This window comes from Palaemon carinicauda, chromosome 8, assembly GCF_036898095.1.
Source record: "Palaemon carinicauda isolate YSFRI2023 chromosome 8, ASM3689809v2, whole genome shotgun sequence".
NCBI lineage: Eukaryota > Metazoa > Arthropoda > Malacostraca > Decapoda > Palaemonidae > Palaemon > Palaemon carinicauda.
Window position 1 is genome coordinate 26,816,935 of NC_090732.1, and position 12,500 is coordinate 26,829,434.

Consider the following 12,500-nt stretch of genomic DNA (forward strand, 5'->3'; position numbering starts at 1 on the left):
AGAATCATGTGTAACCAAAAAATGTATACGCTGATTAATTTGCCAATATTTTTTTTTGTTTATGTACTGTATCCCCTCGATGAATGTGATCTATCTTGGTTTGAATCAAGCTAGTTTCATTCTCCAAACTTTTTATCAGCCGCCAAATATTAGGATGGGTTGCACCTAAAGAAAACTTCAGTGACGAATGGTATCCTTCCAAAGCATTATTTGTTCTTGGCAAGTTATTGACAACTCTGCTGTTGACATACCATAATGCCATTGGAAATAACGGAGGCTCTCTTTTTCTCCTTCTACCATAACCTCTCACTACTCCCATTTAGTTGACATCAAAGTAACTAATAAATTCTCCAGGAATTTCATCATCATCTGTTAGCTCTTCATATGCTTCCTCAACACCAGCTACTGGAATAAAAGCTAATGCAGAAAAGCACCTTACTTTTAAGAAAAAATCAGATTCAGTGTTGTATTTTTCTCGTAATCCTAAATCAGTAATTTTCCAGTATAATGATTGTCCCAAATTGAACAAACATCCTACTATTGAGCAATTTGGAAAAATAGAAGTGAATGCTCTCTGAATGGCTATTTCAAAGTCTACCATCAGTTCACTTGGATTAAGCAAAGGTTGCAGAATTTTTAACTGTGAAAATAATCGCTCATATGTTGTCTTTGTTTTATCGGGTAACAAAGCATTTAGTTGTGGAAAACTGCCTTCTCCAATTTGCACATGTACACAGAATAGCTGCGTCCACTGATTAGGCGCACTCTTAAAAGTTCCGTCACATGACCATATAGGAAATTTTGCAAGATCACTTAGTCCACTGTCAGTTGCAAATATTAAAATCCTGTTTGTATCTTGTGATCCAGAGTCAAATTGTAAAAAATTTTCTCCATCACTAAGATTTCTAAAGCTTTCCGGTATTTCAAATCCATGTCTGGTACTTGGAAGAGTAGGAATCCTGGCGATAATTTTCCTGTGCTTATGGAGTGTTCTTGAAAGCACTGGGATAGAAGGAAGCTGAGCATGGGTGTTTTCATCAAGACTAATTACACTCTCTAATATAATATTACGCACACTGTTTGAAATGCTTTGAACTGCCCCTTCCTTTATTTCAGCTACAGCCTTTCTTGCTCTTACCAACGCTGTTTCTGCTGGATGTTTGTGCTCGCCTGACACATACACAATTTTTGGAGTATCTTCGTATCACGCTATGAATCCGCACTGAGCAGGATTTTTTAAATTCACACCGCCAATAATCTTTATCCAATTTTCGATTGTGAGAGTGAAAATCATAAATGTAATTGTTCTCGTCAACTACTTTCTTTTTTCCTTTTGAAGACGTTAGAAATCTTGCCATTGTGTTGATGCTTCCTTTCGAATTCATGGGCAAGAAAAAAATTTACTAAATTTTCCAAACAAAACAATACTTCTATTTTGGGAAATATCTCTTAGCAACAACCTAACTACCGAAGAATCACTTCTATTTTGGAAAATGGCTCTTAACAGCAATCAAACTACCGAGGAATCATTGGATTACCTAAAGACAAAACTACCGAATTTTACGTTCAGATATTGAATAAATGGACTGATTAAAAAAATCAAGGATATTGGACTAAAAGACAATGGACCAAAAAACACATGGACCAAAAGACGTTGGACTAAAAAATCGTCGGGCAAAGAGACGTTGGACCAAAGGGAGTGGACAAAGAGATGTTGGACGAAATGACCTCGGAGGAAAAGTTGCTGAGCACTAATAACTTTTATTTTTATGTGGCTGTTTTGCAACGAGCGGTTATTTAGAGCCAGCGATGATCGCTCGTGACTGTAGCAATAATCGCCAGTTGAAAAACAGCCCCGTAGGCATAAATGTAATTAGTGCTCAGCGATGATCTCTGGGCGTTGCAACAATCGCTGCATGCAAAACGTACACACTCCCCTGATCCTCTTCATCGACTGAATACTTCCTTTCCAAACATTTCAGCATCTCAGCATTTCGCATTGAATGAAGGATGGTTGGAAATATATATATATATATATATATATATATATATATATATATATATATATATATATATATATATATATATATATATATATATATATATATATATATATATATATATATATATATATATATATATATCGTTTTGTTCAGGGCAGGCTAAGAATTGAAAAATGGACAACGGAATTCCTAACGGATCAGCTCATAACAATTAAGAAATCTGTTAAACGGTACGGTATGAGATATGCTTCATGACTAATGCCACTTCTATCACTGGTCACCTATTGTGCGAGCCATTTCATTGACATTTGTACATTTATTGAAATTGTTGGAAAAAACTCTTGTACGATATTTTGTCTGAAATTTCTCGCTGTATATTAAACGATGAAAAAAAAAAATACATATAAATAAAAAGAATAACAGAACAAAGCAGGAATTTTCACAGAACTCCTGGTGATCGTTCTCTGAACCTTAGGGGAATGACTGCAAGCCTGAGTTTCCGGGTTGCAGCAACAGTTATTTCCAAACTCTTAGACACTTCTCCATTATATTTACTTATAATATCAATGCAACAGTTTTACGAGAGTTTTCTCTTCATTCTCTCCTTACATTCTCATAATGGCTTCAACGGACAATTTAAGTGTCTTTGCATTTCATTATAAAAGAAATTTGAACGTCTCTCGCTTTACTAATACTTTTGCTAACTTTTTCTCTCATTATACCTTTATGAGTTCCATTGAATCCCACATTTTTATATGAATCAGTCATCCTCATTTTGTAATTAACCTGGTTTCTTTTCAATCCCAAAACTTCACACTTACAAATATATACTCCCAACTTTCTACTCCTGTCAATAATTTTCATCTTTTAGTGTCTTTTCCCTTTTCATAATCATCTTAGTACTGTCTATAAACACGATCATTCCACCTACTAATCACAGTTCACTTTTTTTTCTTATAACTTCGCATAGATATTCCATTTTATTTATCTGCCTTCCCATATCAATCCTCTAAGACAGATGTTCAACAGGCACACCTTTACGTCGAATCACCACAAGACTTTGCATATCTGTTTAGTTTATATGGAATGGTTCATGGTGTTTTAGTGACTTTTAGTTTTGATAGCATATTCACTTATGCAAAAGATGTACTGAACATCTATGCGGGACCGTCTACCGCAGTGTCATTAATAAATTGTCACTGATTATGTAATTAGTTACCGTGTAAATGGATGTGAAGAAGCACCATCCCAAGAAAAAAGGATAATGATGGTTATATTCTGCCTCTATCAAGATAATCATTGTAATAAGGTTGGTATTCTACATTATCAGTATTTACCTTGTGGAATAAAATAGACTTTTAAGGGAACCGTGGCTAAGCTTTGCAAGAGTGCTTGCTACCGTAGGGCCATTGGCTTGCCCATGACCATGGCATTGTCCCTGTAATAGTAGACCAAAAGAGTAAATTCTTTGTTGTTATTTACACCAAACAAAATTATTGAGTGCTATTTAGTCATTCTTCAAATTAAAACAATCTAGTGAGTTGAAACTAATTATTTTTGGTTCAAATTCTATGGCATTCTCATCCATTTTAGCTTTAATTTTCCGTAATAAAATGGCAAATATTTAGGACGATTTATAAATACACGTCAAAGAAAATTTAGCAAGTAAGAGCAATCAGATGACTTTCTTGTGAATGGAAATAAGTGAATAAAGAGATCCAGTCTGGAAGAAAAATAAAATCCAGCAAATCCTTTATCTATTGACTTTGCTGAAATACTTTCCTCAAGAATTCTTGGGTGGCATTCTCTTCACAAGCCCCGACTTCCTCTATCAAAAGAACTTGATGAAGGGAGGAGGTCACATAACAACAAAGAGAAGAAGAAAACGCGAGCACGACGAGACGGAGAGTTTTTGCCTGACATCGAGAAAGATCCAAATGCATTATCAGATATTCTTTGGATCTTCAGTTCCATAGAAGTATTAATTGTTATAATGCTTAGATCGTGATATTTTTTTTTTCAGGTATGGAGATCAAAACTTTCCTAATTAAAGCTGAAAATAGATAACAAAGGATGGAAAGTATCTAGGTTTAGTTTGAACGTCAAAGGTAGATATTAAATATATAATAAATCTTAGAAATTCGGTTTAGTATTTAATGCTTTATCTTTCTTAGCTCTCTTCGATTATTCTCCTACGTTTTCTGTCTAACTTTCTATTTAAAAAACTATTTTAACTATCCTTATCCTCAGAAAAAGAATAAGAACGTTCACTTTCTCTATATATTCCTGGGTGCAGCAAATAGAAAACTATAGTTTTGAGAAAACCGGTTATCGTGTAGAACTGAAACTGCAAGGTAAACGATTTTGCAAGTTTTCAAATCACTATTTCTTTTCCTTTTCTTTTCCAGTTTTTAATAAAGGGTGTTTCACATTGTAAGCTTTTTGATATAGCAAATGTTTAACACTGACCGTTACGTTAGAGCCTTATGAAATCTTTGTACTCTTGAAATCAGTTAGGTAACTCTTATAAAGAAAATTCAATTTATGCTTTCACTAAATGTTACGCCAGAGAGAGGGTTTTATTTTTCTAATTGATCGTCATAATGTTCAAAGTTACGGGTGGAAAAACGGATGCATACCACTCGACATTTTCAAGCACCAAAGACTTCTCCCGACTAGGCCTTAAACTCTGTCTAACAACAACCGTTCTTTTATGACAGTAGGGCGCATTCCTTCACCGAGGCCATATAATGATGGCCCTTTGGCTTAACGACATGTGAAAAGCTGACGCAAACACCAGACATGACGAATATTAAATGCCACCTCAGCAACCAACCATCCGTGTCTCTCTCTCTCTCTCTCTCTCTCTCTCTCTCTCTCTCTCTCTCTCTCTCTCTCTCTCTCTCTCTCTCTCTCTGCAAGTTTGCTAGAAAGTAAAAAATAAGTAATGCCAGCATGGGTTAAATACAATACATTTGATTGTCTTGGTAACTCAAACTATGACAAGAAATGAATGTGATAGAACGTATGTACTTTCACACTGATTTTTTTTTGGCATACACACGCACGTACACACACACACACATAAATATATATATATATATATATATATATATATATATATATATATATATATATATATATATATTTAAATAAGCCATATATATTAATATATTAAAGTCTAGAAACTCTTAACGACATCAGGATCAGAGCTTCAGGCGAAATCACTCTGATCATGAGGTCGTTAAGAGAATCGAGACTTTAATGTATTAATATATATATATATCTTAATTGAAACATGAAAAACACGTTTAAATGCGCAAAATTTATCATATATATATATATATATATATATATATATATATATATATATATATATATATATATATATATATAAAGTGTGAGTGGAGTAGTCGATGATAGTAAACAAGTAACGATGTTGTTATGATGTGGGTAGGGGACCTACTATACTGACATGATTGTCGGCAAAACGACACCTATGTTGAAGAAAGGTGTTCACTCCTGAATCTGTGTGCCCAATCCTTGGAATCCCTAGAAATGCCGTGCCAAAAGAACTTCGTCTTCAGTAGCTGTGCAGTATATCGTGAGATAGATGTGGAAGGACATGAATGAAATTGAACACCTGTGAGTGGAAGGGAGCAGGTATTCGTAGTTATGATATATTAGTACTAATGTCACAGAGGAGGGTGGCTCTGGAGTTGTTGAGGGCGATGTCTTTCTAACAGAGGGAGGAGCAGGATGTCCTACATGCTTGCTACTCCGGATCTTTTTGTTGGTGTTCTGCGAAGGGGTTGTAATCCAATCCTTGCTGAATGGCAGCAATGTTTTTCTTCACATGGCATCGGCAATAGGATTCATATTCCCAGGGACGTGTTGAAGGGTGCAATTGTATTTAGCCATGGCAGAGAGATGTTGGTATTAACGGCCGGATTGTTAAATGATGGCATACACCAGAGGCCTGTGGTCCATGAGAATGACGGAGGAATTACCTTCTAAGAAGTGGTGAAATTGATGGACAGCAAAGTGCACTGCCAGCAATTAGCGGTCGAAGGTAGAGTAGCAAGAATCCACCTTGGACAGTTTTCTACTGAATAAGGCCAATGGGAGAGGTGAGCCATTGACCACCAGCTCGAGTACTGCACCAATAGCAATGTTGTTGGCATCAGTAGAGAGAAAGAAAGGGGCATGTGGCACGGAAAATGTGGGAGCAGCAGCAGTTAATTGGTCATTCTCTGCATTGCAGAAGGCTGCCTCTTCAAGAGGACCCCACTTCACGTCTTTTGGATTGCCCTTGAGGGGGGAGGAGTGGTGGCCAAGGCTGGCAAGAAACAATGTTAACAATTGATGATGTCCAAGAATTCTTGCAGTGATTTGATGGTCAGGGGCGTGGGGAAGTTATGAACGGGTTTTAGTTCTCAGGAAGAGTATGAATTCCTTCAGGATTGATGCAGTGTCCTATGAGTGATACTTCATTGGAGACAAAGGTACACTTATCGTACCAGACTACAAGACCGTTCTGCTGTAGGTGGTTGAAAACAATGCACAGATCATGGGGGAAATAAGCATGTCGTCCACATAACTTACATAAAAGGGGGTCCCCTATGACGCCATCCATGAGGCGTTAAAAAGTGGTCCCACTATTTGGAAGGCTAAAACCAGGAGTAATTGAGGTTGTATGGACTAAAAAGGGTAGTGATGGCGGTCTTAGGGATGTCTTATGTTTTCATGGGCACCTGATAATACCACTTCAGGAGGTCAAATGTGGAAAAAAACTTCGCTTTGCGCAAGTAGAATCTCATGTTGGCGATGATTGGGAGGGGTTAATGATCTGGTTCTGACTTTATCTGCATACACCTGTGATCCCCATATGGATGCGGGAGCCCTCTTTCCTCAGGAAGATGTGTGAGGTTGATGACCAAAGACTTGAGGCATTCTGGGAAAGGCCCATTCTTTAATATCAACAAAAGTTTGTTTAACAGCTGCTGAACGATCCAGGCCAGACTCCAGAATATAGCGAACAATGTGAACCCGGTTGTCTTGATGTGGTGATAAATACCATATTTGACGGGAACCGTGAGAGTTTGGTGAAGTTCAGGAATGAGGACTTCCAGGTTTGACTTGATGAGGTGGGCGTAGGCATCCATGGGCTCGCTGATTTGGAGAGTGAGGTCGAAGGAGATGGCTTGAAGAGGTTGACAAGTAATAGTCTGCGTTGACTAACATTTGGTGAGCAACATCAACCACGAGGTGGAAATGGGAGAGGAATTCTTCCGCGAGGGTTGGCAATGTTACATCAGCAATGAGGCATCTGTTGGCAGCTCCTAGGCAGATGTCGGCAGGCTTAAACATACTACGTCTCATCCTGGAGTTTGGCCTGGGTGAGAGAGAACGGCAGGCACCTGTGTTCACCAAAATTCTATGGCCAATACCCGCCTCATGTGAAAAGAAAAGATTGGTGATAGCAAGACCGCTACCATAAGCGATGGCTTACTTACCCATTTCTTGGCCATTGACAACTGTTTGCACATTTCTTCGCAGCCGCCCCAAATATGGAGTGGTAGTAGCGTAACTGTGGCCGTTTGGCGGCAGTAAGGGGCATTGGTTAGCATTTTTGTCCTACCTCATTCACATCACCTTTGGTCGATGTCGGCAGGCTTAAACAGACTATATACTGGAGAGTTTCCTTGGTAAAGAAAAATGGAAATTACCCATATTTACCAAAACTCTCTCGCCTATACCTGCATCCTGTAAAAAGAAAAAAATAGTAAAAGAGGAGGCCACTACCATGAGCAATGGCCTACTCACACGTTTCTTGGCCATTGAACACCATTCGCACATTTTTTCACAGTAGCTCCAAATCTGGAGAGGTAATAACATAACTGTGGCCAATAGGCGTCAATAAGTGGTTGTAGAGGTTATTGATTAGAGTTTAAGCGAGTGATAGCTTATGTGGGTGGAAGACAGCTTTGTTGCTGCTTTGGCACGTCAAGGGTGAGCATTTGTGCCCTACCGCATTCACATCAGCTTTGGTTGATGTCGAATAGTTGTCCACTTTATTGGAGGTGTAAATGGAGGTATTGGACTTGGTAAAATGGGGGTCCACAAGGGCGTCAACATTGGCCATAAGATCCTTTATGGGCAAAATATTGACAATGGGTATGGCAGCGCTTACAGGTTCGGGTAGGTGTCGTACCCAATGGCAGGAAGTAGGTTTACCTTGCAAGGTGAGCTTTCTGTGGAATATTGCTGACGAGCGACATTGATAATTTCCATGATAGTGAGTGAAGACTTTCAATTCCCTTAAGACTGTTGAGACGGTTGAAAAGCTTGGCTAAATGGGTGGTTGGTGGTAGTGAGTCCTGCTCCAGGATGTATGTTTTAAGGGTGTAGTATGCTATTAAGATATGCCCTTGGTCACAAAGCCAAACTGAGATTTCTAGGAAAGTGTAATCGGGGATCACAGGGAGAACATACTGTAGGTTGCATTTTTGCTAGAGTTAGTTGCGCCCTTAAATGAAAACTGGACCTTGTTGTGCTAAAACCTGGTGGATATCTTTGTACAGACGAGGGGCGGTAGTTCCATGAGTGTGGCATTTATAAAAGAGTCAGTGTTGGAGGGTGGCATCATCAAACAGTAAGACACAGCAGTGAGGGGAAAGGCTGGAGGGAGCTGATCCTGCAGCGATCACCAATGTTGCAAGTGGGCCGTTAGGTTATAATTGAGAGGTGAGGTGATTGCAACTGACTTTATTTCAACTAATAGCGAGGCTATATACTCTAGGTTTCAGGTAAAAATATCACAGTAATTAAAACAGCCTTATTCTTGCATAGCATGCTTAAAAAAATTTCTGTTAAGTGAGGTGGAGAGTTGAATATGTAAAAGAAAAAAAAATACCATTCCAGTGTACTAGCGTGTGTGAAACACGTGTAGTACAAAGGATATGTTTACATCCACAGCAACATATGACTAGTTTCCTTCATAATAATGGATGTGCATATTATATATTTACACTTTTTTCCTATAAAAGGCCTCTCCCACAGACTTTCTTTGGCAAAGAAAAAGTTTGTAAATCAACACATAAGACTAACGTGTCAAATTAAGTATTGGCCATCAATGTTCGCATATATTCATATGTGTCTTTTTTCTTTTGGCGATGCAAATGTAGAACGTCTGTTGGTCTACGAATATCAACGTTAGTATTACTACTATGAATTGCATTTTATAAGAGAATACCACCGAGGGCAAGCTATGCACAAGCACATATGATGTAAAGAAACGTTGATTGGCTATTACCTCCTCGCATCCAGACCGCTGATTGACAGAGGACGATAGAACCGTACTATATTGTTAACGTCTCTCGTCTCTTTTCATGATGACAACAGACAGTAAATTATAAATCCTTACTAAACACAAATAGTTCTCGTATTTAATCAGTATAGTGAGGCTTACGCGTCTTTGCGGGTAACGAATTATAGGTAATGTTTGAAAATAGAAATTTTGACCTACTTCCCATTTCAATTTGGGCTAATATTTTTCTGACAGATATGGATAGTTCTTCTACCACGTGATGATTATTCTAAAAAAATCTAGAATATTGAAGATAAACCTTTATATGATGAATGTCTCATATATATAATCTAAATTTCAGATTTATTTATTTTGGTTGGAAATGTTAAATGTGACTGAAACTAAAGCTTAATTTCGACCATGAAGTCCTCTTACAATGAAGTCCTATTTATATCCAAGGAAAAATTTTCTTGATAAGGATAGGATAACATCACTTTTATCACCAAAAAGGAAAATTAACACTCATTAAAGATATTTTCATTCATAAAGGTAATTAAAAAAAGAGACAACCAAGATAATGAAGAATAACTGTTACCAAAAGAATATTCCTATGAAAATATGGACTTGTTATAAGAAACCTAATGCAATAAGATAAGTGTAGAAAGTATAATTTAATAAAAATATTAGTATACCATTTTGAGGTTGATTGGGAATATGGAAAAGCGAAGGACGGAGAAAGGGTACATAATTCGAAAGTCTTGAATCAAAAATAAGCTAAGAAAGAAAAGTACACGGAAGCTGGTAGGAATGCATAGAGAAGGAAGCGGGTTGAATGCAATATATACAGGCTAATACAGTATTTAATATGTATTTGGATTATGTTTAGTAGATTTTTCTTTTTACTGCTAATTAAAGTATAAACATGCAGTGCTCATATTTTTATTTAATTTTCCCTTTCCACCCTCTGCTGATGGGAAAACGATACTCCCAACTTTCTTCCATCTGTCATTGTGGACTTATAAAAAGCCCACATTCTCTAGTATCCATTTTCTTCAAGCTTCTCTCACCCTATGTTAACCATAATATGCAGCACTGATCAGGTATTTGCATAATTAAAGATTTGAAAAAGAATTCTTAATAACTTGACAAGAGACTGCTATAGATATCAATAAACCTTTATAAATGGTTAAATCCTCCAGTAATCCGTTATTTTGTGAACAGTCGTGGGTCTACCTATCCTTCAAACTTCTACCACTCTATACTCTGTACCTCACATTTTGTTGCCTTAAGCTTTACTAACGCTAAAACATTGAAAACTTCATAAAAATTTCCCTTTTTTACACATACTTAATCCATTTTTTCTGAACTCAGACCATATGTAGGACTTCTCTAGACCAGATTGTTATAATATTTTTGTTTTCAAGTCTTCTGATAGTTTAACATAAGAATCTTTTTGTAAAAGTAATTGTACGTTTGCCATTATTTTTTATGGTTATTATTTTTTTTTAAATTAGTCTGGACTTCGTTGTTTCACGTATTCTAGGTTTCTATATTACGTCGCATTACCAGCTTACCTCATTTGCTTTTCCATGTTTTCTCTGGGAATTCGACCCTTTATATTTCTTCATTTAAATTCTAATAACCTTTTGTTGCTTACATTTAACTGGAAGAGCGGAATACGACAAGAAATATTTGCCAACTTAGTTTGCAAGTTCTTTCTTCTCGTAGGTGGTGTAGTAACAGAAATATAGGAAAATCTTTTTCGATTCTTGAAAAAAAATCATAGATTTGTTTTTCAATAAATGTCACATAGCCATAAAAGCGTAAATATCAAACACTACACATCCCGTGTTTACTTATCAGTTTCTATTTGTTTTTCTGAGTACGCCGAGTATATCCTTCAAAAGACTGGAATTTGAGATTTCGAGCTCTACCCTTTGAAAAGTAAAGGGAAGGTTTTTTTTCTATTATATTTCTTGTATTTCGACGCTTTTATATAAATGTAAAGAGAAATTTTCTGATTCGATTTCATTTTGAATTTTAGAAGTCATTTAAAAGTTGCCTTAATATAGTCATAACCGTAAATAATATATTTGACATTTCAATGATATATAAAAAGCTTAAAATATGTTTGTTTTTTTATTTTAAATTCATAAATTTTATATTGGAATATGTCAGTTTATGAACATAAAAGAAAATTTTTGATTGAATTAAATCGGACATTCTGTTCATTTCTTAAATGAATTAAGAACATTTAAGTATAATAACTCAACCGTTATAGGTCTGATGAACACTCATGTGAATAAAAAAAGAAAAATAGAAAGTAACTGGAAACATGTGACAATATCAAATGATGATTGAAAAAATGTGAATGCAATTTTCCTCTTATCCATAAATCTATCGGGAGTTCAGATTTTCCAGGGATATCTTTTCTTCGACATTTGGAAGCTATTAAAATATTATCTATTCATTATATATGTAAAGTGACGTGCGTAGGTATAATATATATATATATATATATATATATATATATATATATATATATATATATATATATATATATATATATATATATATATATATATATATATATATATATATATATATATATATATATATATATATATCCATCCATATACATAGGCACTTCCCCCAATTTTGGGGGGTAGCCGACACCAACAATGAAACAAAACAAAAAACAAAAAGGGGACCTCTACTCTCTATGTTCCTTCAGCCTAATCAGGGACTCAACCGAGTTCAGCTGGTACTGCTAGGGTGCCACAGCCACACCTCCCACATTTCCACCACAGACGAAGCTTCATAATGCTGACTCCCCTACTGCTGCTACCTCCGCGGTCATCTAAGGCACCGGAGGAAGCAGCAGGGCATACCAGAACTGCGTCACAATCGCTCGCCATTCATTCCTATTTCTAGCACGCTCTCTTGCCTCTCTCACATCTATCCTCCTATCACCCAGAGCTTTCTTCACACCATCCATCCACCCAAACCTTGGCCTTCCTCTTGTACTTCTCCCATCAACTCTTGCATTCATCACCTTCTTCAGTAGACAACCTTTTTCCATTCTCTCAACATGGCCAAACCACCTCAGCACATTCATATCCACTCTAGCCGCTAACTCATTTCTTACACCCGTTCTCTCCCTCACCACTTCGTTCCTAACCCTATCT

At 36.6% G+C, this 12,500-nt stretch overlaps 1 protein-coding gene across 1 annotated transcript; it reads right to left on the reverse strand.

The window, feature by feature from the left end:
* Positions 1-319: 319 nt before the first annotated feature.
* Positions 320-2,777, reverse strand: LOC137645158 (uncharacterized). Its single transcript, XM_068377987.1, has 2 exons — positions 2,726-2,777; positions 320-1,170 (listed from the first exon to the last, which is right to left on the reverse strand). Exons 1-2 carry the CDS (start codon positions 2,775-2,777, stop codon positions 320-322), a joined length of 903 nt encoding a protein of 300 aa, XP_068234088.1.
* Between the last annotated feature and the right edge of the window lie 9,723 nt (positions 2,778-12,500).